Source organism: Physella acuta, unplaced genomic scaffold, assembly GCF_028476545.2.
Source record: "Physella acuta isolate Inbredline_101_S28 unplaced genomic scaffold, ASM2847654v3 ptg002201l, whole genome shotgun sequence".
Taxonomy (NCBI): domain Eukaryota; kingdom Metazoa; phylum Mollusca; class Gastropoda; family Physidae; genus Physella; species Physella acuta.
The window spans coordinates 22,915-50,372 of NW_026733701.1; the positions used below are offsets into that span (position 1 = coordinate 22,915).

Here is a 27,458-nt window from a genome sequence, read left to right on the forward strand (position 1 = left end):
CTTGTTTTTGCCTACCATTCTAACACGCTACACATAGAGATAAATATAATACATGCTTGAATTATCTAATACATATGTTCTTTCATATTTGATCTTAAACAATCCATCCTGGTTCGTTAGTATATTATTTCATAGATACGATTATCTAATATCTAATATAGTGCTCTAAATATTAAATATAGGCCTACTTATACAAATTTAGCAATCCTACTTATACAAATTTTAAATTTAGCCTATAAATTTATAATTTATAGGGTTATATCAATTTTTAGGAAGTCAAATCAAATGTATATTATTAGATTTCTCACAAAGACAAAGGAAATTTAGAAAAGTAAAATTTTTGTTTTCTTTTCATTTCAGGCTTTGGGTTTATCACATTTGAATCTGAAGATGTTGTTGAAAAGGTTGTTGAGATTCATTTTCATGAGATCAACAGTAAAATGGTGAGCACTTAAACATCTTACTTTGAGATAGTATTCTTTTACATCAGTAATTTGTAACTTTGTATAATTTTTTAATTTTGTGTTAATTTTTTTTTTTTAGATACTACAAAAATGTGTTTCTGTTTAACATTGTGAAATAGAATGAATGATAGAAAATTGCTTACAACTTTACTGCATTGCTACATTACTTAGTCTTTGATCAAATAAGTTTTTATAAAACATTCAAGTCACTGTGAGATATTAACCTGTGAAATTAAAAAAAAAAATGACTTGATTGCTTATATAAAACAATATGAATTTCTGTATGTCTAAAAACATTTCTATCATTAAAGTTTGATTTATGATTTGGGCTAGGATTATTATTTGGTACAGGTATTGTTATTGTAGATTACATAAACAGGCAGGCTGGAATTGATTCAGTAGTTTTATGTTGTGCTTTAATGAATACATGTTTTATATTGTTTAAAAGTTGTTACAATTAATGAATACAAATTTGAATTGTCTAATTAAGGAGTATATATATTTTGATTCGTTTGTTGAATAGATATTTTGATTGCCTGTTGAAAACATGTTTTATTTACTTGGTGAATACATGTTATGTTTATCTCTTGAATACATGTTTTATTTACTTTTTGAATACATGTTTTATTTACCTGTTCAATACATTTATTTACTTTTGGAATACATATTTACTGTTAAATACATGTGTCATTTACTTTTGGAATACATATTTACCTGTTGAATACATGTGTTATTTATGTGTTGAATGCAAGCTTCAAACAAGATTCATGTTTTACATTCCCAGGTTGAATGCAAAAAGGCTCAACCCAAAGAAGTGATGGCCCCTACAAACCCACTAGCCAGAGGTCGCGGCATTGCTCGAGGTGCCCTTGGTCAGTACAGCGTGATATTTGCCCTATGACGTATATGCGCCCTCTATTTCACTATAGGGCTACCCTCCAGCATTGACTGTTTGCTTTGATAGGACGTATTGCCATACACAGCTCTCGTATTTCCATACACAGCTGTTGTATTTCCATACACAGCTTTCGTATTTCCATACACCGCTATATGATTTTACTTCCGTGCTCCGCTATACGATGTTATTTTCATTTTTTGCTATAGGATGTTATTTCCCCACTCCACTATAAAATGGTATATCCATACTCAGATATAATTGGTCATTTAATTACATTTCTAGCTCACAAAAAGATGCCTGTTGGGCCCCTAATTTTCCTAGAGGTTTTTTTTTTCATTAGTCCAAATTGAATTAATTTCTCTAGCATTGTGTGGACTTTTTAAAATTGTTCCCACTCTCTAAGCAAAAAAAATTTTGGTTTTTTTTTTTTTACTTAACTAAAAAAAAAAGCATTTTTCAAAATTATTACAAATAATAAAATTAGGAACCAATTTCATTACAGGAAAATTTTATTATTGGGTAGACTTAATTTTTTAACACAACTTATTTCAGTTAAAAAGGGGGGTTAATATTTCCTGTTTTTTTTTCTGTGATGGTGGGTGGACTATCAAAGCAAATGTTATGATGTGTTGGAAGTCCTATGTTATTGTGATGTGTAGCCTCTGTACTTTTATAACCTGTTTTTTATTCACATTTTTATGGTAATGAGCATCATCTAAAAGAGTGTAGGCGCATGCTTATATATATAGAAATTCGTTAGGTAGAGATAGTTTCTATTAATAAAGTAATAACTGCTGTAGCTGCAACGTTTTTTGTGTCGGCACTGCCATTTTTGAGAAGCTTTATATTCTTATTTGAGGAAAAAAACAATGATGATGAAAACTCAGTTTGCTTTGCTGATATTGGGTTGTCTGCACCTGTTTTTTTAAAAGTGTGATTAGAAAACCGAAACAAATATAAATTATGTATATTTTTACAGACAAGATTTTTAAGTCACTTTTTCTCTGAACTTTAAATGAGATTTAATTTAAAAAAAAATCCAAATAAAGAAAATAGAAAATCAAATTATATAAAGGAGGCAAGATATAAATGCTCATAAATAAATAAATATATTTATTATATCGTGTAGTGAGTGGCTTAACATTAATATATCATTTAGCGTTGGTGGTGGTTTCTCTGCATAAACTTAGCTTAGGAATACTTTTTGTGAATTACTGTTGTATTTTTTTATATTACCAGTTTTTTGTGATGCAACAGTTGCCTCCATGTTCCTTATCTCCACTTCAACAAAATCTTTTAAATTGCATAAAAAGTGTTGAAACATTTTTTCAACGTATACATTTTTATATTTAATGGACAGAAATTGAGTTTTTTTATTGCTCTGTAAGTTTTCAGTAGATAGTGTATGTAAGTGTTAATTACTAACAAATTACCTATTTGGGATTTTATTAACGTTGTGCAGCTTTAATTAAAAAGCATCTAGTGGGAGATTTAACTGTCAATACAATTTACTACAGCAAATTTTAAATTTTATCCATTTACATGTCGAACTTTTAAATTTACATTTAATTTTTTTTTAATTCATGTATTTAGTAAAATAAGATTGACATTTTGCGGCCGACTTTTTTGAAAAAATAGGTTAATTATTATGATAGGAATAAGTATGCGTCTTACCTCTTTCTGATGTTTCATTATATATATGTAAGGAATATTTTTTCCTGATCAAACCAAACTCCTGTCTCAGAGGCTAGCAACACAATCTGAAATGAAATAGAGGCCTATAATGAATTAGGCTTATCCAATCGCTGTCTGACATTTTGTTTTATAACTTTACTCATGTTATAAATTAGCTTAGCACACTTTTTCATCAGAATATTCTATAATTTCATATCAAAGATAATATATTTTTGTTTATTGTTAATTATTTTTCTAAAAACATTTTTTTTTAATTTTTAATTCAAATAATGTATTTTCAGTTAGTAACAAGTATAGCTAAATTTTTTTAAATTAGTTAATACTCAGATTGCAATGAATTAAAAGTTTTAAATAAAAATTTTAGCTTAATCTCAGTTACTGATAGTTTTATTTTTTTTAAATAGTAGAAAATTGTGGAATATTTTCAATTAAGAATACAAAGACATGAGGTAATTAAGGTGGATGAGTAGTTATTCAGTACTTATCTAACATATGTACTGTGAGTCTAGCTACCTTCCTCTCTCATTCATTCTTTAGTGACTGAGGATGGCGCGATATTCTATACAGATTCCTTGATTGGCGAAGAAGCCCTTATTCCAGAAATATGTAAGTGATTTTTTCAGCTTGAACTGAGAAATGTTTAAATATGATTTCTTTCCAAGTTTCATTTTTTTTCTCTTTACAATTTTTTATATAGGGGAGCTGCTGTTCTATAATAAGCACAACTATCAACTTTCACTTTTTTATAAGTAGAGATTAAAAATGTGTATAAACTTTTAGGTCAGTTATTATTTTTATATAAAAAAAGTATTACACATACATTTCATTTCATTATGTTCTTGAATAGGAATTAGTGTAATATATTCACATACTAGAAATAATAAGTTGATTTTTCAAGCAATAAAAATCAGAATTAGTCTACTTTATTTGCATTATTTGTTTGCTTGACTAACCTGGTACAAATTTAATATTACATTTCATAACATTTTTTGAGACTTTTAGCAACAAGTTTTTAAAAGTTTAAATTTATCAATTTAATATTTAACATTTTTCAATATAATATTCACAACTCATTGTGTTCATTAACTTATGTGAAAAATTAGAATATTTATTTTATTTACTAGTATATAGCTAAAGGAATTTCCTTAAAATGTTTACATTATTTTGTTACAGTTTTTGGACTAAATTTAATAAGTTGAAATACAATCATGCTTTGTCATAGTTTGTTTTAATATATAAGTAAAACCTGAGTGTTAAATGCATTAGGTAAGTTAATTACAAATCCACAATTTGTTTACCGAAAAAGTCATAAATTCAAATCAGTATCTTGAAAGATGTTGATTTTCATAACACAAATTTGTTATAAGAAAATATATCTCTAGCATTTGCTTTATTACGGCTTTTTTGTTGCATGCCCAGCTTAGTTTAACTATAGAATATTATTCATAGATTTATAATTAAGCCTACTATATATAGAAAACAGCTATAATTGTTTTACCTTACCACAATGAGATATTAGCTTCTAAAATACATTTCTTTATTATTCATTACATTACATTTAGAAACTGTTGAAGTTTCAAATGTCAAAACATTTCTTTTCTTGTTGAAATTTATTCCAATCTTTCATTTTGGATTATGTTTCTAAGATGAAAAGAAGACATTAAAAAACATTTAATATAATTATGTGATTCAAATCTTGTTGCATGTATTTGCATGAAGTGAAAAATCAAACTAATTACTTCCAAATAATATAAAAAAATAATTTAGTTGAGATCCCTGCTTTACTCATTTAAAAAATGTATTTCAACAAATTGTTTTCAACAACATAGTATATTGAATGAATATAATTAATTATGACAAAGCTAATGCATTTATACTTTATGACCGAATTTCTTATTTTAATAATTATTTTTTTAATTATCTCCCTTAATTTACATAATTTTTTTTTATGTGTTGATGATATTTTAATTATTTAAAATTGTTTGAATTAATCAATCTAATTCTTTATTTTTTTAAATTACTTGAATTTTGTCTGATTTTCTGTTAACTCTGATATTTCAAACATGCTATGTAAAAAGAGTTGAATTAAGTTCTAACTTCCTTCCATCCACTCTTCTTCTTCTACAGGCTACATGCACCCGGGCTTCCCAGGATTTGCTGCGGCGGCGGCCTACGGGAGAGCAGGCTTTCCCCCAATGACCCCTGGCTACATCACATACCCGACAGGTATGGAGCTTTTGCATCTGACCTCATGGTACCCGGAAGCCCATTTAGGCTTCTGAATACTTCTCTCAGCAGGTCCCATAGGCAGGTGGAATTTCTGAAGCAGATTGAGAGAACAGAGCAGAAGGAGCTGGCATTAGAAAACTTCAGATTTACAGAAGAGAGAAACGGATGATCAAGAATTGAAGACTCAACCTGAAACAGAGAACTCTTTCAACAGCAAGACAAAAATAATTTATTTAGTTGTTTCCCTTTTTTTTCCATATCTATAATAAAGGACATGTATTTGCTTAAAAAAGTCACTGAAATTATAAATGTCCATTATTATTTTTTTTCACTGCTTTTACAGTTTATAACAGTCCAAAACTAAAAATAAATCTAATTTGAAATTCTTAAAGTTCATGCAGCAGTATTTGTCAGAAAAGCTGCAAGATATTCTACAACATTTGATTCAGCTACTTCCCCTTCATTTAGTTCTCCAAGCTCTGTACATATAATAATTGTTCGTCGTTTATATATTATTTTATATATATATATATATACATATACATATAAATATTTTGTAAATGTAGGGTCACCTACACTTGCAAGACATACTCAATGCAAAATGTGACCTGGCTATGCGCTAGGAAAATCTTCCAGCTTTTTAATTTTTATTTCATGTAAATCATTTCTATACATAATGTAATTTAAAACAAACAAAAAAGGTTTTAAACCACGAAGTATCAGTTGCAAAAAATATTTGAATTTAAAGAAGCAGCGGACTTTTGTGCCTGAATCATGACAATTTTAATAAGTATTTTTATAAAAATAATTCTGATGAAAAGAATTTCATTATTAATGTAAAACTTTCAGCGTTCAAAATTTAGGCTTATGTTTTTTCTAGACTTTGACTAGTTTTTTTGTATACCAAACATAAAATTTAAAATTAATGTAATAATTTTTAAAACTAATAAAAATGGATTAAATATCCTAAACTTATTAAAAACATGATTTTATTTTAAACCATCACCGAGAATAGGTAAATAGTTCAATTCATGTTAAACAGAAATAAGATGCGTCTAAATCAAGTGTGCGATTAGCTAGCCAATGCATGTAGTGCTGAGTGTAGCTTTTTAAGTTTTCTCCCGTATATAATGCTTCAAAAATATATTGATTTTCCTTTTACATGAAGAAAACTGCTTTTTTAGTGCCATTGTTATTTTTGCCTAATTTCAATATTACTCATGTTTATTTGAAGTGAAATAGTTTTAACAAATTTATTAAATCAGATACTTTCAACAGTCTTTTTAGTTAGAGATTCAGCTTTGGTAAAATTTTTTTTTAAATTTACGTTTTTACCAAGGAAAATAGTAATTTTAATGTTTATTATCCGAACCATTGCATTTATATTGTATTTCATTATTTATTTTAGTTTTAGATATGTCCATCAAATTTGACATGCAAAACTGCATTAAAACTTATATAATTCTAAAGTTAGCTGGGCCAAAATTGACAAGAAAGCAATACCCTGTTGAGTACTGCCTTTTAAAAGTATTTTTTGATGTGTAAATATTTTACTTTTATATTTGGAATCAGGGTAGCAATTATGTTTTATTTATTTCATTTTTCAACTTCTTCCAATATGTTGTTTAAGGAAGCTAAAACCTCATTAAATATACCCTCACAACTGCCTGTTTATCTCTACACACCAATTAATTAATTAATTCCTTAATTAACTTTTCATCACCTGAGGTTATCTATTTCATAAACAACAGCCGTGTCACATTAACAGAAGCTCAATGTTCTGTGTCACTCTCCCCTCAGAAGGTTTACATTTGTCAACTATTTGAATGGTTATGTTCACCATTGTCTTGTGGTTTTCTTTGACTGGTGTTTCTGTGAGGCTTGGGTCAGTGTGACTCCTCTTCCAACTTGCCCAGGAGCACTGGGCCACAGAATACACCAGTAGCACTGAAATAAGTCCAAATAAAATCTCTGGAATTGTTCTGAATATAATTTTATTTTTCAGCTTTTCTTTTGCCCAACAATGTTTTTTTTTACATAGGAATACTATTGTAAATACATTTTGACAATTATAAACTACTTTATTTGAATATTTTAGCCCCAAAATTTTTTTTTATTTTAACACTTAACTTAAATAATATCAATGGAAATGGCTTAAAGTTAATTTGTATGTAGATTCCACAGATGTTTTAAAATGATCTCCAACTTATTTATTGAATTTGAAATTTTTTAACAAATGTTGCAATTTATACATATATACTGCGAAATAAAATGCATTAGTATTTAAAATACTTTTAGAAAAATAATTAAACATACAATAATTAATAAAAATTATGACACTGCTTATCTTTAAGGTAATTTTTTTTTCTAAAACATCTGATTCGCTGGTTGTATTGTATTTTAATTAAATTTCTAAATTATTTGCAGCATGTCCCACACCAATAACAAACTCTATGTATTGTTTAATGTAATATTTGTACTCAATGTCTCATCACCCATCTACTTTGTGATACCCTGTATTATAAAATGATTCAACTTTTCATTGTGCTATCTTTTTTGTCTTCGCAAGATGTGTAACTCTGCCGGCTTGTTCACTTGGGCAGACAATCCAGTTTTTTCAACCCTGTGACTTTTTTATACCAGTTATTTTTTTTTTTTTTAATATCACTCTCATGAATTTATTTTATTGTGTAGTATATTGTAGTCAACAGATAATCTATTATTCAAGAATTGCAGTAGTATTTCTTAGATAAAAGCAGAAGGATTAGGAAATTAGTCATTACATTGATACAGACTGGAGTAGATTACTGAAATTTTAGTTGCTTTGTAAATTCATTTCTGCTCATTTATATATTGTTTTTACATTAAGTAAAACCTTAGAAGACAAATTATTTCTTTATGCTTCTTATATTAATAATGAAGGTAACAAATTATTTTCTCGTTAGACTTCTTTATAACAGAGTTCATTAAAAAAATTAAAATGTCCTACTTTTCTGAAAGCAAAACATATTTTTTTACAATATATTTGCCAGACTAAGTCGATCAAATATCAATATATATATATTTTGATAAATATATTCTATTTCACTATCTCAACTTGTACTTCACCAAAATTGATGTTTCAAGCAAAACTGCTTTTCAAAAAGGAAATAAATTCATTATCGATCTTTATTTATAAACTATTCTATTTATATTTTTCAAGCCATTTAACATTTGATGGTACTAATGCATCTTTCAAAGTGTTGAACTCAACTGATGAGCCTGTTGACCGTTTGTCATGAGAGAAGTCAGTTACTTCACTGTGTCCTCTTTTACTGAAGCAATAATAAACTTGCATTAAAAAGGGCATATCTAATGAAATACCAGTTTCCTGTTTGTTTATATTGGTTACAGAAAAAAAATAATACCTATTTATTTTTGTAGTCATTTCAGTATTTTAAAACAAAAGTTTAGGATATTCTACATTATTAATATAATTTTATTTATTTTACATACAGTATTTAAATATTTTTTTTTAAGTATTACAAAAGCTCATCATAGCTAGCTAAAGGCATTTTTTGTTTTAAATTATCAAATTTTTAGAATAACTAGCAATTTACCAATTTTATTCTGTAAATAATGAACACCTCCGTCGTGCTTGTAAAATGGCAATGATACAAATTTTATTGTAGAGGTAGAAACATTCAATGAAAAGTTCAGTGACGATTCCTGTGATATCAAAATGTATTGCTGTTCTCTGCCCCCTCTAAAACTTACCTCATGTAAATGTGTATTTAATCAATGTTTAAACAATCAAAGCCTTCTGTTGGCCACTATGTAAACTTGTGTACTCTCTGCCCTCAATTTTTCTTTTAAGCATTTTTTTTCAAATTTTAGGTAGAAATTGTAATATTTTTTTATTCAAATGGGCTTAGCATATAGTTTTAGAATATCGAACATGTTTACAATTAATTGTTAATTTAATATTTAGAGGACAAAAAAACGTACTGTTTTTTTTTTTTAAATCTAAAATTTAAGAGGATTAGTTTTAGTTTAGATTAGTTTCAAATGAAGAGAAGCAACATTTAAATTATGAACAAAATATTTAAATGGACCATGGTGTTCATCTTAACTTTTCCTTGAACATAAATTATGCATGTTGCAAAACAAGTTTGTATAATATTTTTAATATTTTACAAATCACACATATTTTCTGTATATTCACTGTTTGATCCAAACTTTAGGTTTATAAATAGAATTGTTTTCACTAATCTCAAAACACATGAATTGATTTTTGTCAGATATAAAAAAAAGGAATAGCTAGCTACATAATGAAACCAGCTTCTGATTGAATAAAATTTTAACCCACTAAAAACATTTTTTTTTCCATTGACATTAAAAATATTAGACTGAAAGAACTACTTAACTGTAGTACAACAACCACCACTAGTCAGGCTTGTGAATTAACATTCACGTGTCTATAGTTTATATTATAAAATCATTGGCTGACTTCCTTATATGGTTAGCTATTATCAGTAAATAAAAATGGGCGAATAGTTACAAATTTTACTTAAAATTCAAAAGAACTGACTTTAATCACCCTTAAATATGTTTTGAGTGATCCAGTCGATCAAAAAGTAGTCAGCACAAATTTTTTTTTTTTACTTCACATTTAAATAAAACTGCCAAGTTTAGGGGTTGGCTTACTTCAAATCTTTTAGTGAAGAATACATGTTTCTCTTTTAATCAAGTATAAAAACTGTTTATTAATTGAAACACATGTAGCAATTGTTTTAGTATAATGTTTACCATTCGAGAACTAAAATAAGCATCTTATGGCCTGGGAATTTTTTTTAAAACCAAATAAATAGTCATTCATTGGTTATATATTTTAAATAAAGATTGCTGACTACTAGTTTGGTTAAGATGATGAAGATTTTAAAAATTCAAAATTTGTATTGGTTAGTGCTTTAAGGACAAAATGATAATAACATTCTGCAGCTTTTGATATGTGTACATTTTTTTAATTCACTCAGCTATTCTCACCAATTTATTGCCTTTTAAACTTCCTTTTACTTTGTCATACTTGCATGCGCTTACATCCAAACCAAACTGAAATCAAACACAAGCCAAACTATATACATTTACAAATGCCATTTTTATTATTCTTATATGCTTGTTTATATGTTCAGATTTTTTTAAACCTTTGAATCAATCAGGCAGGACTTAACAATGAAATAAAGTATATTTCTGTTTCATCATTCTTAATTTGTCTTTAATATTCACAGCATTTTTTTCTTATATGATTATTGACATTGTACTATTTATTTTTGAATAATGCATGCATGTACATATCTTTTAAAATTTAAATTATTTCTATGTGTGTTTGAATGACTGGCAAGTTTTCTTTTAATGGAAGGCAACCATTTCAAGAAAAGTAATTTGGTTTTTAAACCCCCATGTCAAGTGTAGAAACAAATCTACACTGCAGTTGTATGTATATTTTTTTTGTGCTTCAATTTGCCACAAACAATATTTTTAAAAAAATATATAAAAAGATATTAACTGGCTTCCCATTCCTATGTTATATTTTTTTGTTTTGATTTTCAACTTGATCCCACATAACAATGTAGTTTGCTCCCCTCTTCCATAGTGTGCAATTTATTTTTTTGCAATTTTCATGTGTCAGCTTAGTAATGTGCTTATTGTCACATCCATTCTTTTACTGTATAAAATTTAAATCTCAGGCATTTTTTTGTCAACTCAAAAAGTAGAACAGACTAGATTCTCCTAACCATTTACTAATTAATTTTTTTTTCAAGTGGTAAATCTATATTTATAGTAAAGACTAATGACTTTTTAATTAGAAAAATGTCTAGGACTATATGAACCCTACTATTGGAGTGATACTAAGGAAAGTTTTGAAATAAAATAAGGTGTATTAAAATGATATTGCTGTAGTGAATACTTTTTTATTATATAAAAATGCACTTTTATATACCTTTTTTAAAAGAATTGATATCAATTTTATGATGAAATGTTGAATGTTGTTGATTTTTTTCGTGAACCTTTTTCTTGCTCTTTTGTGTATTTGAATTGAGCTGAATGGAAGGGAAACATGAATAAAAGTTTTCAATGTTTCTTGAAATTGTTTTCGCAATCTAAGTTTCAATGATTGTCTGTGCAATGTCTTGTTCAATGATTGTTTTCTCTGACTCTATTGTCAGTGGTTCTCAACCCATAGCACACACACACACACACATAAGAACACACAGGGTAATTTGAACATATATTTTTGTTTACATTTCATTATAACCTGCTTACATCAACAGCATTACAGGGTACTGAAGAAAAAGAATTTATGCTAGGGAATAGAACAAAAAGGTTGAGAGCCTCTGTGATAAAAATTATTTGAAATATAAGCTTCATCATATAATAGAAATGTGATTATTACATCTTTCTCTTTTACTTTCATAAACTATTCTCATACTCCACTTTTTTAAAAGTAGTTATACATTTTATGTTAGAGTTTAGTTGTGCTTGTAGAATTTGACATGGTTTAATACTTGTACTAAGAACTGGCTAGTAAATGCATGCCTTGCTGACCTAGAAAACTATTTTTAGCTGTGTAGACTGCAAAATTTGTGCATCTTTTAAAATTAGATTGTATTGGTAGCTAGTAACAACAATGTTTATTTATAACTATTTATCTTCAATCAAATATCTTAGGTAGTGCTTTTTTTTTTTCATTCACTGAAATTACTAGCACTGGTTATTTAGTGATATGTTCAATTCTATAATACATTGTTTAAAATTTAGATGAAAAAAACTTCATAGATTTTAATTTTAAAATTTTAATTTTAAAATGTATTGTCTATATTATACATTTTTACGGACTTCTAAATGATCCAGTTAATTCAAGTCAAACATGTTTTTTTTTACTTTAACTTTAATAGCATGTATTTGAGTTGAAATAAATTAGATAAGAGATTACTTAACAGTTTCTTTCAAGTTAAAGTACCCAAATATGAAAGATTAAATACAAGTGTTTTTTGTTTTCACGTAGTATGAATTTGTAGTTTAGCTCATGTGTATTGTAATAGACAGCTGCATGCTTAACTAAAATCAATTTTTGTGACATGTTTGTATTTCAATCATTTAGAATTTTGTTTGATTTTTTACTTCATTTTGATTTTTTTTCCTTTATTCACTGTGTTAAAGGACTTAACATTCACTTTCTATTGGTAGGTGAAGATGTCTGTTTATGTTTTTGGTGATATTAGAGGTTAGTTTGTCAACTTGTTAACTATATGTAGATCTAGTTCTTGGCGTTTAGTGTTAATCTCACTGGACCACCTATTTTTCTCAATCGTTGCTACGCAGTCAGCCTGGGCCCTACCATGATTCCCAGCGTGGGGTTGACGTCCACGGCAAGTAGCACCAGCACTGCCATGTCCCAGGGGTCGGCGCCGCCTGGGCTAACACTGACGCAGGCAACCCCCGTCTTTGCCTGTGGCTCCACCGTAGGGCCACAAATTCCTCGACCAGCGCAATACGCCGCCTCAACACCTTGTATGCAGGTGGCCAGACCACCTAACCCATGTAACACTTCATTCTTCACTCTGGCCAACCCTGTGCCTGGTAAGGGAGGGAACTGTATTCACAATTCTTTTTTTTATAGCACCAGATTAACCATTTTATTCATTTTCTTAGAATAGGCCATGTATTCCCTCCCTTGGTTTTTCCGTGTACACTAAGTCAATTTAGCTCAGATTTTGTCTAGTTTAGCATCTGGTGGTTGGTACATCTTAACAAAGGTCTCCAGAAATTATTTGCAATTGCTTTTTAATCACTTGTATGGAGAAAAACAAATTCATAATACTTTTTACTTTTGTAACATAGTTAAATATTTGAATTTATTTTATGTTTACAATTTTGCAGTACTAAATCTTTAAATTGTTGAGCCAAATATGAATTATCATATAAGTTTAAAAGTAAGATATTTGTAAAAGTAAAAATCATTCAAATACATACATAGTGAAGGAAGTCTGAATCAATTAATTTTAAGTATTCTTAAGAACTTTTGAAAATAAGTACTAATTTTGACAATTTGTTATACAACACACAAATAGAAAGATTATAAAGAATTGCAGAATTGAAAAGTACTAACTTTAATTATCTAAACTAACATTCAATATTCAAGTGATATGTAAAATAGCAAGGCAGGCATGCTGATGTGAATAATTGTTTTATTAACTTTAATTCTTGTTTTGTATTAACTTTTGTATGTGCCTATTATTAGAAATTGTGACATGATTACTTTTAGAATATGTTGTTCTTTTTATTTGTTGTTGGTAATATTACCTTTGGTTTTTGTTGTTATTTTTTTTTAACACATTATTTTTATAATGCCTTGGTTTTTATTCTTTCTTTTTCGTTTTACATTTTTCAAAAGTTATTGAAAAAAAAAATCTTATTCCTATAATTTACAAATCTAGTCATCTTTTATTTTTCTATTGTACTCTAGCTGTTGTTAAATGGCACTTAGGAATTAATTAGTTAAAAATAACCTTAGGTTATATTAGATTGTATTGTAATATACTGTATGATTGTTATGTACATTTTTTATGAAACTGGCTTAAAAGTTTTAGATGTTTAGATATTTAGATCAACCTAATTGTCTTGTTTGTCTCACTGTCCACACACTGCCATAGAAAAAATTATTTGGCCGTGCTGGTTCATCTTTAAATCATAACCCATAGAACTAAGCAAGGCACACATGTTGAAAATATTGGATAGGGGGAGAATGAAGCAAAGCTAAATAATTTATTTTTTTGTAAATTTATTCACACAAGTTTGCCTTGTAATTTTTTAGAACCAGGAAAATAGAATAAGATTTTTTAAAATTCCAATTTTAGAGGAAAACTTTTTTAATTTCCTCCTCCGAAATCAATGGTGAAGTCCAGTTAACTTAATCTTTATCAGCTCAGTTTATGATTTAAAAACAAAATCAGTTCGAAATCATTTTTAGTATTAAATTGTTTTCCTGGTTCCTGTATAAATCTAATAAATATGATATATCTTAAAAATGTTATATATTATAAGATATATATATATATATTTAATCTAAGCTATATAAAACCCGATAACTTAGATGACTGGGCTAGAGATTTTCAGGTAAAGTTACCAAAATGGGAAATGAAAACATCTCAGATTGTTTACTTCCCTTGAAAATTTTCTAAACCAGTATCTCTATCTCTCTGGCTTATTGCATGGAATGGCTAAATCAAAATTGCGACAACACACCTAATTAACACAACAAAACATTCCATTGGAGTAGTTGTCTTTTTTTTTTTCGTAATTTCCTTTGCAGCCCTTGGCTCCAAAATTCGTATTGAATTTGATGCAAATAGAAAAAAAAAAATTCAGTAGTAGATGCTTGTAGATATCTAACACAAATCATCAATGCATGGCATTCCTAGTAGAGGTCTAGATATTTTTATAACTACTACCTCACTATTTCTTTAGCTGTTTATTTTTTTAATCTGTCGTCCATCTAAGCAACTTGTTTTTTTTTTCTTTGTTTCCCCAACAGTCAACATGTCGTTAACTGTTTTCTGTAATTAAAATTTTAATCCCATTTCATCCTTCGTTTTCATGGGACATCACTGCTGTGTTTCCTTGTATTTACCCTTGCATCGGAGCACCCTGTCCAGGCAGTTTTTCCCTCCCCTTGTCTATCTTGCTAGTGTCAATACAACTAAAATATAATAACTAAAAAAAAGCATTTAAATGTGCTTTTTCCACCAAAAAAGTTGGAACCTCAATGGTGTGTGTTTGTGCAATCCAGGGTTTGACCATCCATGCAATGCCAGAGCCAGGGACCAAATTTAAGCGCTCTACCACTGAGCTTTTTAATAGTGAAAAAAAAAATATAAATTAATTTGATATTATGATGAAAAGATAACTCTTATTTTTTTTCTTTTTTTTTCTCTCCCTTTTGTCCATTTTAGTCCCTGGCTATGGTTACCTCCCTTTGTCAGCTGCTGGTACTGAGCGCGCCATGATGGCCAATGCTGGTGCAGCCTATGCAGACTTTGGTGCTAATCCAGTAGTGTCCGCCCCACTGGCCCTCCCCGCCCCCCAGACCCTGACCCCACGTAACGATAGTGGGACCACAGCCCTAACCCTAGCCACCGCCACACACCAGCAGAGGGAGCTGATGTCCAGAGCTGCCGGTCACACTGTTGGTGGGTGCTTCAATGTTGTGTCATTCCATGTCATGTCGTCTGTCAAATGTCATGTTTAGTTGTCAACTTCTCTGTCGGCATAGACTCACTCAAGACATTTTGTTCATAGATTTTACCACACAAAAGAAAACGTGAACTAGTTTTTAGAAACAGCTTTTGTAGATCGTAAACTAACACTGCCAACAGTCATCAACAAAGTTAACAAATTTAAAACAAGCAGAATCATTTTTTTAAAAAGTATTTATCATTGATAATTAAATATTAAGAAAATGCAAAGACTAATAATTTCATTCTATAACGGATAAATTTGAAAATGTATGTTATTTGCACTGTAGACCTACATAATTATTTAGCACTGATATCGTTAGAATATAATGTGTATAATCTTTAGTTGCCTCTAGTAGTTTTATGTTAGTTAGTCTGCTCTTTGTGTTTGTTGTCTCACTTGTGTTCCATTAGTTTCCTAGCTCTGCATGTGTTACTTAGACCATCACTTTTGATATTCTTTCTTTCTGTCTCTCATTCAACTGTATTAGCTTGAACTCTACCTTTCTTTCTCATTATATTCTAAATTCTATTCATTTAAAGCATAATATATTTATATGATGAAGTTTATATGTTTTAAAAAAGAGGAGAATCGCAGAGAATTTTTCTAAAAGAACATCAGATCTGAGTTTTAAAAAGTTTACCTCCAATAGCATACGTGGATGCTAAAGACTAAAACAAAAAATATGCAAGAACTAACAGTTTGAAAACTACTTTCCAGTCATTATTGTGGCATACATGATAAAAAATTGACGTAGATATGATGTGTTAAACCATCTTAAAGCTGAAGAGAATGAAAGATGGAATAAAAACTATTTCCAATAATCAAAGTGTGAAAATATAAAGCATGCCAATGTTATTTTCAAATTAAAATATATTGAAATCAACATGGCTCACTAGAAAAAAAAAAATCAGGAATATGTGTAAAGATTTTTAAACATAATTGTCTAACAATAAAAATTTAGAACAAAACTGTTATAAATTTCATTATAAATTATCTGAATGTGCTAGTAGCTATTTCACATATAACAATCAGAAATATTAATAAAAAAATTTTAAAATATGATAAAAAATTTCTAAGTTAAAATATCTGAACAAAAAAAAAGCATGCCAGTTACAATTCACCACAAGCAAAGAAAATGTCTGGTTCCCACCTGCTCTGGCCTTCGAGACAATACTGAGAGGATCACAACTCAGTCAAACTACTTGTTTAAGGAAGCTCAAATAACTGTGAAAATAATATTCAAAATTAACAGAGACATTGAAGATGGATTACCTTAAAGACTTTTTTTAGGAAAAAATAAACAACAAGATCCATTACATCTGTAAAGTTTAAACCACACAGAAAGCTGCCACAAAATACAAAATAATTTTGAAATTAAAATGTAACCTAATCAGAAATTATAAAATTTAGTCCAGGTGAAAAAATTAAATTGGATTAATCTAGTCTGTTTTTGCTTGGTAATCTTAAAAATAAAAGATTATGGTGGATAATCTCATCTTACAACAGACAACTGAAGCAACTTAGCAGGTGATGTTGTGATCAGGTAAAGTCTGGAATCGCTTCACAAATGTTTTCATTTTGGTCAGGTAAAAGAATGTCTTGATTTAAGTTGTATTCAGGTAAAATCTGTCTTCCCAAATATTGATTTGAGTTGTATTCAGGTAAAATCTGTCTTCACAAAAAAGTTTTTATTTTGTTCAGGTTAAGTCTAGATTTACAAATAAGGTTTTTGCCTTTCATGAATTCTTCAGCAAATTTAAGAAAAGCCCAATAGTCAAATAGCCATAGTATGGTGCAGAGAGTTAATTTGTTCTGTTGCCTTTTCCCTTGTACAAGCTTATTTGATTGGTAGCTTTTTTTTATAGAAATATTTGTCAAAGCTGCTAAAAGAGAGAAAAATTGACTGTACCATTTGCCTTTAACATAGAGTGAGGACTAATAGGAAAAATAACACTTTTCTTTGTAAAATAACAATCACAGTTACTACAAATATTTTTTTGTGTGAATATGTATAAAAAAAATCTCTTCCTACACATCTTGCTTGATGTGTATAATGAGAAATCATCTTCTGTGTTCTCAACTATCATACTGGTGGGGATTTCCTCCAACTGAAGTCATAGGTGTCTACATGTTATGGCCTGTTGACTCAGACTTAAGCCTACTTTTCTTCCTGGATTTGCTTCCACAGCCCTTGTCCTCACAGTTACAATCAATCAGACAGTCTGTTCCTACACGTTTTGTTTGACTGGTGACTAAAACATTTTAGGGGCTACAGTCAGACAATCTGTTCCTACACGTTTTGTTTGACCGGTGACTAAAACATTTTCTGTTTAGGGGCTACAGTCAGACAATCTGTTCCTACAGGTTTTGTTTGACCGGTGACTAAAGCATTTTCTGTTTAGGGGCTACAGTCAGACAATCTGTTCCTACAGGTTTTGTTTGACCGGTGACTAAAACATTTTCTGTTTAGGGGCTACAGTCAGACAATCTGTTCCTACAGGTTTTGTTTGACCGGTGACTAAAACATTTTCTGTTTAGGGGCTACAGTCAGACAATCTGTTCCTACACGTTTTGTTTGACCGGTGACTAAAACATTTTCTGTTTAGGGGCTACAGTGCTTGGAGGATATGGATCTTACCCGACCACTACCTCCCCCATGAACAGGGCATACACCAACTCTCCCCCCACCCCAATGGACATGTACTCACAGGAGAGCGTCACGTACATCCAGCACAACGCCGCCACCTCCCCTCAGCCTGGGGCTTTCACTGCTTTTGGATTGGGCAGGGTAAGTTTTTTGTTTGCTTATTTCTGGACGCAATCATCTTCAAATGATTTTCATTTTTTCTCAATAAAATAAATCATTTTTACCAGTTAAGGTTTTTTTTTTTAGGAAGCTCTCCATTTTTTCCAGATTAAAATTATAGATATTTACTGAATAAATTATTCTTTTTTATAAGACAAGTAATTATATTCATCTTCTATTGGAAATACATTAACTAAAATTAAAATTAAATATATTTAGTGACAGTAATATGAATAAATTTTTTGCCTTTATAAGACAAGTAATTATATTCATCTACAGTTGGAAATTAATTAACTTAAAGATACAAATTAAATATATTTACTGACAATAACATGAATGAATTCTTTTGTCTTTATAAGACATGTAATTATGTTCATTTACAACTGGAAATTAATCAATTGTGGTTACTGGTGAAATAACTGTTCAAAAATACAATGACTTTATTTTGAAAAACAAGGGAGTTAAGCCACAGCTGGAGTTAAGTAAAACAAACCATTTGCCAGTTTAGCTCTCATGTTTTTTGTGTACCATTTGTCATTGCCAGGGACTTGTAGCCACCACATTTAATGCTGGGTTTCACTGACGGAGGATCAATGATAAAATAGGTTGTAAAAAGATTTGAAGAATACAAAGGTACCAGCACTAGAAGCATTAGTGTTAACAATCCCATAATACATCTCTCGTAGACAGCCGTGTAGCAGTTGTGTTCATTTCTTTAGATGCTACTAGTTTATAGCGGCTTTGGGATGCCTAAAAATCTAATAGAAGTCTTGTAGTTCGTCCTCTAGTTTTATAGCCATCAAATTTTGCTTTGTTAGATGACCTAGTTTTATAGGAAATTCCTTCATTATTGTTGTCATATAAAATTTTCTTTCCTGTTTACACATTTTTTTTTAAAACAATTAAAAAATAAAATAGGTTATTTTTTTATATTTTTTTATTAGCATTTTTGGTTTGGCAATATATTCTATTTTTTATAATATGAATCTTAAAAGTTTTGATTTAGTATGGTTAGTTTCACCTTGTATTTGATATTGTTTGCCAAACTGAGACCTTTTCTATATTTTTACAAAGCAAACATTTTGCATGTTTTATTAAATTACTACAATTAGTGTCAGGAATTATTTATCTTTTCCAACTAAACAAATGTATGCTGTTCCTTTAGTTTTTTAAAATAGTTTTATTTCAGAATATCTTCCATTTCAATTAATGAATGCTGTTCCTATAGTAGTTGAAAAAAAAATTGTTTCAGAATACCTTGATCTATATTTTTAAAAATCTAACAATGACAGCATGTATTTCACAGACACTATCAGCTTACACTTAGAAATACTGTAGTCCACCTAATGCAAGAAAAAAAAAAAAAAATTAACTGTAGTGCCCATACTTAGCAAATGTAGAAAATTTTACAATTATTCTTTACAGCATGTTAAACCTCTTTGATATTTAAAAAATATAAATAATCAAAATTCCTAACAACCCTTTAAATAATTAGTCCTCTGTAGTTAATTTTTATTCTTATTATGTGTATATTTTAATCATTAAAGTTATATGAAGACGGTTTATTTTAGAATCCATCTCTGAGTGCTTTAAAAACAATGCTATGGGTAATTTTTAGATTATCTTTAAAGCTCTTATTCAAAAGAAAGGATAATTATTTTAACTTTCGAAGAACAGACAATGATTTGACTGGATGTAGCTGAATTCTTTTTTTCACATGCAACTCTAAACCGTGAAAAAATTAATTATTTAAATAATTATTACTAATTGATCGTTATGTTTTTCTTCCTGTTCCAGAATCCCAGTCTAGCTAGTGCTCTGTTGGCAGGACGCAATTTTTAAAGACATTTACCTGCCGCACGAGTCCAGTGTGACCACTGGACAGGGGCAGTAAGCAGCAAGTGCAAGTCCAGTTTTTGTAGCATCCGAACATGCTACCCAAGGAAAAATCGCAAGTGGAGGCAATTTTAAAAATCAGCAAACTCTACCCATTTCTATACTGTGACAAATTTTTAAACCAATGTATTTTTTCAATGACTGTGGTCTTATTTATTTTGGAGCAACGATATTTTTAAAGTAATAACTTTCAATGTTGGATTTAATTTTAAACATTCTTAAGTGTAATTGTCGACTACATTTTGACGGTTATTTTATAATAAAATATTCTAAATTTTCAGTATACAAATGAGTATTTTTGTTTTAAAATGATTACGTTCCCATGCAGTCACCTTCATTTGTTCATTTGCCGATTGTCTCAGCCCACTTTGGGTATTTTTATTGTGTTCTTTATGAAGCATAAATTAATTCATATTTTATATTGTTCAGATAAAACTATATTTACCCAACATTTTGGAGTTGAAAATTTAAAAAAAAAATTAAAATTGTGATGTATGTTTACTAAGTGATGATAAACAAATGAAATTTTTTTTTATCCTGATATAAATTTTATTTTAATCTACACTACCCGGTACCACATCTTGTGGTAATAAGCCAGTAGTAAATACTAGCACACAATTCCAATTTGTGTTTATTTACATAATTGTAATAAAATAAAATCCATATGCAAAACTAATAACTTATAAATGTGTAATCATTGTGTATTTAATGGACACCTACATTGTAAATGCTCTTACCCTAATGTAACCAGTTATGTTTGATATTAATGCTTTACCTTTAAATACATTTAACTGCTATGCTTATAAAGTAAATCTTTTTGTTTTAAAGTTCCACATATTTAACAATATTATTCAATTTTTGATTAAGGTTTTAAAATACTTAACCTTTGATTTTATTTTAAAAAACACATTTTTATTTTGTTTTATTATTGCAGTAAGAACTGTTTTTATTAATTTTTTTTTATATATTATTCTTACATTCAAATTTTTAATTTCCGATTCTGAATTTCAATCATTTAATCCAGAATTTAATTTCTAATCAGCTTCTGCATTTTTGAAAAAATCTCCTTCAATGCCTGTTTGATATTGAGGAAAATATATTTCATCAAAGAGAACATGCAATGACACCTCTATAATTTGTTTGGTGAAAAACTTACAGGGTAATTTAAAAACAAGAACTGGCCATGTTTGTGAAATTGTGATGTAGTATGTCATGTAGTACAGCCATTTTGACCAGTAACTAGTCGTGAATTATTTCCTCCCCCACCCCCTCCACTCGATCACTTATTGCGACCATGACAGCCAATGTACCGTCCTAGGAAGTTGACACGAAATGTCTGGGCGACATTGAAACCTTTAGAAATGTAACTCATCTCAGGGAGAAACATCTTGTAGGTTAGTTTTTTTTTTAAATTTCCCGGGGACTCGCTCTTAAATTTCCATTCTGTGGTCCAAATCATCATCTAGTTTAATTGTCTTGCAGATGTGTGAAAAAAAAATATATTTTATCAGACTTGATTTTATAAATATTTACACTTTTAAAAAAAATATCCCTTTTCAGAGTTGGTTTTATAAACATTTAAACTTTTACCTCTTCTTTGATCTGATAGAACCTCATTTAAAATGTCAGTAGCTACTCATTTAGCTTTTAAAAGTGAAACAAAAGTTGACTTCCTCTGCACAAACTCATTTAACAGTAGTAATCTCCCTTTGAATCTTGTTTAACAAATTGTGATCTGAGTACAAAGATTTAATCTGCTTTGTTTTGTATTTACAAGTATCTTACATTGAAGGCTTCCATGCACCTCCATTTTCTGATTGACTTACTCTACCTGTGTAAATACTAATGTATCATATAAGAGTGCGCTGCCACTTACTCATGTCACAAAAAAAAACATTAAAAAATTGCACATGATTTTTTAGGTGATAGCATACTCACACTTGTAGGGACAGAAACTGGTTTAAATCTAGCTAGAAAGCATTCAGAAATTTAATATAAATTTATACTGAATATTTCCTTTCAAAGAAACTATGTTAAAAGGGAATATCAACTTAAAATTTTTTTTTAAAGTTCTCAATCAAATACAAAATATTAGGTGCAAATTTATTTAAGACAATCTTTTACCTTTGTGCACTAGTGTCATGTTCTATGCGCAAAAGAAAAAAAAATTAAAGTTATCTTAAAGCAATATTTTTTTCCATTTTTAAATGTTAATATAAAATGAATGCATGCTATTATAAATATAGTGCAAGGAATTGTGTGCACTCGCAGAAAAACTTTTTTTGTCTTGAGTTACATTTAAAACATATTAATCACATATTGGTTGTTGGGTTCTATTTGAGATGGGCATGGTGAAAGTAATAGTTTGATCAACAGGCCATTGGACTTAAAACATGTCCCCCCTATTTTATATTTCTTTTACGTTTATGATTGGTCATTCTTCTGAATTGTATACATTCATGTTGTTATGGTTTTTTATATTGAAAGTGTTAACTCTGGTTCTTCTTTGTGATATCAATTATTTTTCACCTCATTGTTACAAAGGCGCGGTGGTGTTAGCGTGGTTGGAAGTAGCAGGGCTGTCAGCCATTGAATGGAACATGTTCAGATTTGTGAAAATGTACAAAGGTGGAGGGTCAGCCCCAGTGAAATGTAGAGCTATGCCACTGCTTGACACCACAACACAGAAATCACAACAGGGTGTACAGGGAGGGAACTCATGTATTTAAACACAGGACTAGATTTCTTTCTTTTTTATCAGTCAAATTTTAAAATCGTATCGCTGCACAGAGTTGGATTGGGTTTCAAATATAAACCATTTTGGGAAAGCCAGATGTAAATGACGAGTTTTATAAAAGTTTTTTTTTTTAAAGATCTAAATAATCGTTTCTAAAAATTTCAACATTAAATAACACACACTACTTTCAACAAACACATGCGTAACTATGGGTGAAAGAAAAGTTGTTAATAAAATGATTAATATATTTTACTAATTAAACTAAAATTTACATATCCAAAACTATTTTAATATTTTATTTGATCCAAGAGAAATATTGAAGTTTCTTTATGAAACTTGTTTTGAGCTATTGTTTTTTTTTTTTAATTTAAAAAAAAAAGACTTTTTATCAAATAGTACATATCAATCTAAGAAATCAATTGAATAGATAAACAATCTGTCTCACTCCTGGTCCATTTATTTCCATAACTTTGTGCTGTTTGTTTTCTGGTTTGAGTGGAATAAAAATCTATCTGGATTTTAATTCGGTAAAATTTTTCTCTCCATGTTCTATAACTGATTCGTGTTTTAAATTTCCCTTTTTATTTCATTATTTATTAAACCAAGCTTCAGGTTTATTGTATCTTGTATCTGGCATTGGACCTTAAAGAACAAATTCACACTTAATAATCACATGACTTAATCACACTGTACATATTTACATCTGATATATTTGATTATCTTTTTATATGTATTTTTAACCACATTATAAATACAATAATTAATACAATCGGTAATTATTACTGTTATATCATGTTTTTCACAAATTAATTTTTCCTCATGTTTTGTTGTGGATGAGATGTATGCTAATATCTACTTTGCTTTAATCATAATCATTTAGCCTATGAGAGAAGTATGTATTATATAATATTAAAACAGATGAATATAAATTTAACACATTAAAAATTGATTTAAAATCAACCTTGAGACATTCAGAGTTCAAATTTTCAGGGTTACAATAAGTACTTTTTATGAATCATGTATAATGGTATAATTGATTATGAAACATTTAAATTAAATGTTCATATTGATAGTTTTCATTTTAATAGTTGGAATTATTGGAAAAATCATAAAACAGAATAGGAGAATGTTCTTTTAAATGTTGGAAACACATTGGAATAACTGGACCAAAAAGTCTTTCTGTAGCCTAGCTATAGTTTTTAGTGGATTGGATGAGGAGCATAAACTGCTTGTATTTATTTTTAAAAAAAAAGGTCTGCATTTCCAATGCTATTTATTAATCAGGAAGCATTTTTAAAAATTATAATTGTTGTAATTCAGAAATTTGCTGATGTTTTTTCTTTCTCAATTAAACCTGTACTTACAAGATATAAACTTATTATGGGAAGAAAAACAAATATCACAATAACCATGTACTTATGAGGGTACAATCATAATGGAATTTGTTTTCAGCTTTGTTTTTTTTTTATAAAGTACAAAGTAGCGAAAACTTCCATTGGTTGTGTGCTTATGAAGGCACACACACTTGGATTGATCTCAGTAGATTTAGCTTGTTTTTTTTTTTTTTTGGTTTGTTTTCATGTCTCAAAGGTTATCAGGTGTGGGATTTTATGAATGTTTTTTTTTTAATTAATTTATTTTTTAAAATCATTTTCTTTACTATGCAAATTTTTAATGGCACACCCTTCCTATTTTTTTTAATTTATATTTTTTTTTTGGTTATTATGCCAAAATGTTTTAAACTATCCCAAATTTAATTTTCGAAGATAATCCTAAAATTCTACATTATTTAAATAGATTAACAAAATATCATACATTATTTTTACTTGTGATAGACAGAAATAGTATTTATCTAGTACAAATTGTAGAGTTAAAGAGTTCTATTTGAAATTATATTTCTGTGATGCTTTCATAAAATCTAAATTTTTTTTTATGTCACCCCTTACAAACTTGAATTTTATTTATTTTTAGAAGTGTTGTCAGTTTTCATTTATTTCCACAAATCATGAAAGCTAATTTAAATTAGATGTTAAATTCCGAAGATCTTGTATATATTTATATAATGCGTACATGTAAAGCGAGACAACGTAAAGGTAAGATCTGAAAAGTGTTTATTTATTTTCCACTTGTATCTGTTGTTGATCCACATACCAAGAAATAAGCAATAGTCAGTGTTGTACTACTTTACTATCATTGTCTTGTTGTTTCAAGTATTCTCTCTTGTTTCAACTTCTGACCTCAAAAAAAAATCTTTTTTTTTTCTATCAGTTTCTAAATGCAATGGAATTTATTTATTTTAAAAAAAAAAAAGCTTTATTTAAAATTAGAATTTTTAGATGAAATGGAAAATTGTCATGAGTAGATTAGGAAAGCTTTAAGGGTACGAAAAATAAGAATTTGGAACTTATGCTTGTGTGTTTATCAGCTTAATCTTTGAACTAGTGGACCAAGTCATGCTAGATTTTTATTGATCTGCCTGATTTTGTTGCAGCCATAGCTATTTCTATAAACTAAAAAGTCTTAAATAATCATTAAGCTCTAAAAGGTTAGAAAATTTGATGACATATCTAGATCAAAATAGTTTTTTTTAAATATAGAAATTGATTTGCATGTTTTATTTTTTTTTTGTTACTGTCAGTACTAAACTTATTTAAAAGAAGTTGATTACCAAAAAATTTAATTAAAGTAATATCAGCTTCAGGCTTAATTTAACGGTACTGTCTCCACAAAATATTTCAGTCCATTTGTTTGCATTCTTTATTTTTTCCATGGATATTATAACCAATGAATTATTTTCATGCAAGGCTTTATATTTTATCAACCTTACAATCCCCAATTGCTTTAAGTGTATTTTAAAATGACAAACTGGAAATGGATGAGAAATAAGTGTAACTTTATTTTTGCTGATAAAACTATTTTGCGTAAATGTTATGAAAATGATTTTTCTCCAATAATCTCCACCTCATTATTCCACTACTCACCTTTGAAATTAATTTTATCATTTTTTTTTTAAATTCTGCAAAACTTGGGTAAATGTAAATATCAGCTAGTAATTTTTTTTCAGCGCTGCTTTTATTAAAGATATTTACAACTACTTAAAATTTTACTTGCTTTTAACTAAGATAAACAATCATTTTTAATAATATATACAAAAAATTAATCATGAGCTTAGGTGTGTAAGTTGAGTTAAATGCCACCATTAATTTTGGATGCATAAGTTGAGAATTTTTTCCGCGTGTTAAAAATATCAACCAGGTTAACTACATGAAAGCAATTTCCACAACCAGTGTTGCAATTAATGTAAAGGTAGACAACTATTGTTTGAACTGATTCTCCACATGCCTGTGTGTGATAGGTCAGTTTTTTGTAGGTAGTTCGACCAGGAAAAGCAGTTGTTGTTGTCTTCCTATTAAATTATTTTAATATGAACCTCACACCATGATCTGATTTGACTTGCACCTGTTTCACATTCGTTGCAAAAGAATGAAAAAAAAAATGAATTTTGAAGAAGGATATTTTGAGCTGTAAAATTTGTAATTTTTTTTTTATAAACATTTTCAACTCACCAAAAATGTCATTTTTTTTGAGTGACTTGTCAAATAAACAGTTTATTGAAGTGTCACAATATTGAAATATGTTGATTACAATGAACACAAACGTACAGCATGTTTTTTTTTTATTTCCACTTTGCACAAGTCAAATATTTTTGTATGGAAGAAACATGCTAGTCTTTTTCCTGCGTCTTTAGTTGTTATGTAAAATAGTAGTATCAAATATGCAATTATGAGAGGTTTTTTAAAAAGTAGTTTTAATAGTGAGAAAAAGAGTAGTTCCAATTTTGTATTTTATTTTAAAACAAGGGTAAATGTAGTTTATACAGTTCTTTTTTTTTACATGTGAGAACTGAGTGCCAAATCTATTGAGGCAACTGAAATATTTTTTAACTAAATTTTTTTTCTAAATATTTTATTTACATCACCCCAATCAATTCGCTTAAGTCCTGAATGTACGCAATCTTTTTATTGCTAATGGGAATTGAAATACTTTTTTCTCTGCTCCATTTCAGTTGTTCAGAATAAAACAAGCATCCTAATTGTAAATAACTAGGTTAATTAAACTGACCACATCGTTCACGCTACCTAGCCACACGTTTAAAGCTAACTAAGTGGTTTAGTTAGCCTTAACCCAGGCTATCTAGAGTGGACTAAATAGGCGCAAGTCTTGTTTGTTGTAAATATAAAACCACATCATCTATTTTAATTTTTGGTCCATTACTTGTTTTTTAATTTTCAGTTTCTGCTTATTATCTGGCCTTTTCCTCCCCTCCCCTTTCTTATAATTATGATAACATTCTACTTTGTCATGCACACCATTTTTTTTTTCCTCTTAAAAATTACAATAAAATTGTGTATCAACACTGACATGGGACTTGTTATAATGTGTGGTCGAACTGTG

At 28.9% G+C, this 27,458-nt stretch overlaps 1 protein-coding gene across 1 annotated transcript; it reads left to right on the top strand.

Annotated features, from left to right (window-relative positions):
- Positions 1-360: 360 nt before the first annotated feature.
- On the top strand, positions 361-27,424 carry LOC131932537 (RNA-binding protein Musashi homolog 1; the record flags this gene model as incomplete). Its single annotated transcript, XM_059289456.1, has 8 exons — positions 361-443; positions 1,249-1,336; positions 3,595-3,663; positions 5,185-5,283; positions 12,649-12,906; positions 15,279-15,515; positions 18,171-18,352; positions 20,168-27,424. Coding segments are annotated over 8 exons (1,061 nt in total), but the record flags the coding sequence as incomplete, so codon positions are not given.
- Between the last annotated feature and the right edge of the window lie 34 nt (positions 27,425-27,458).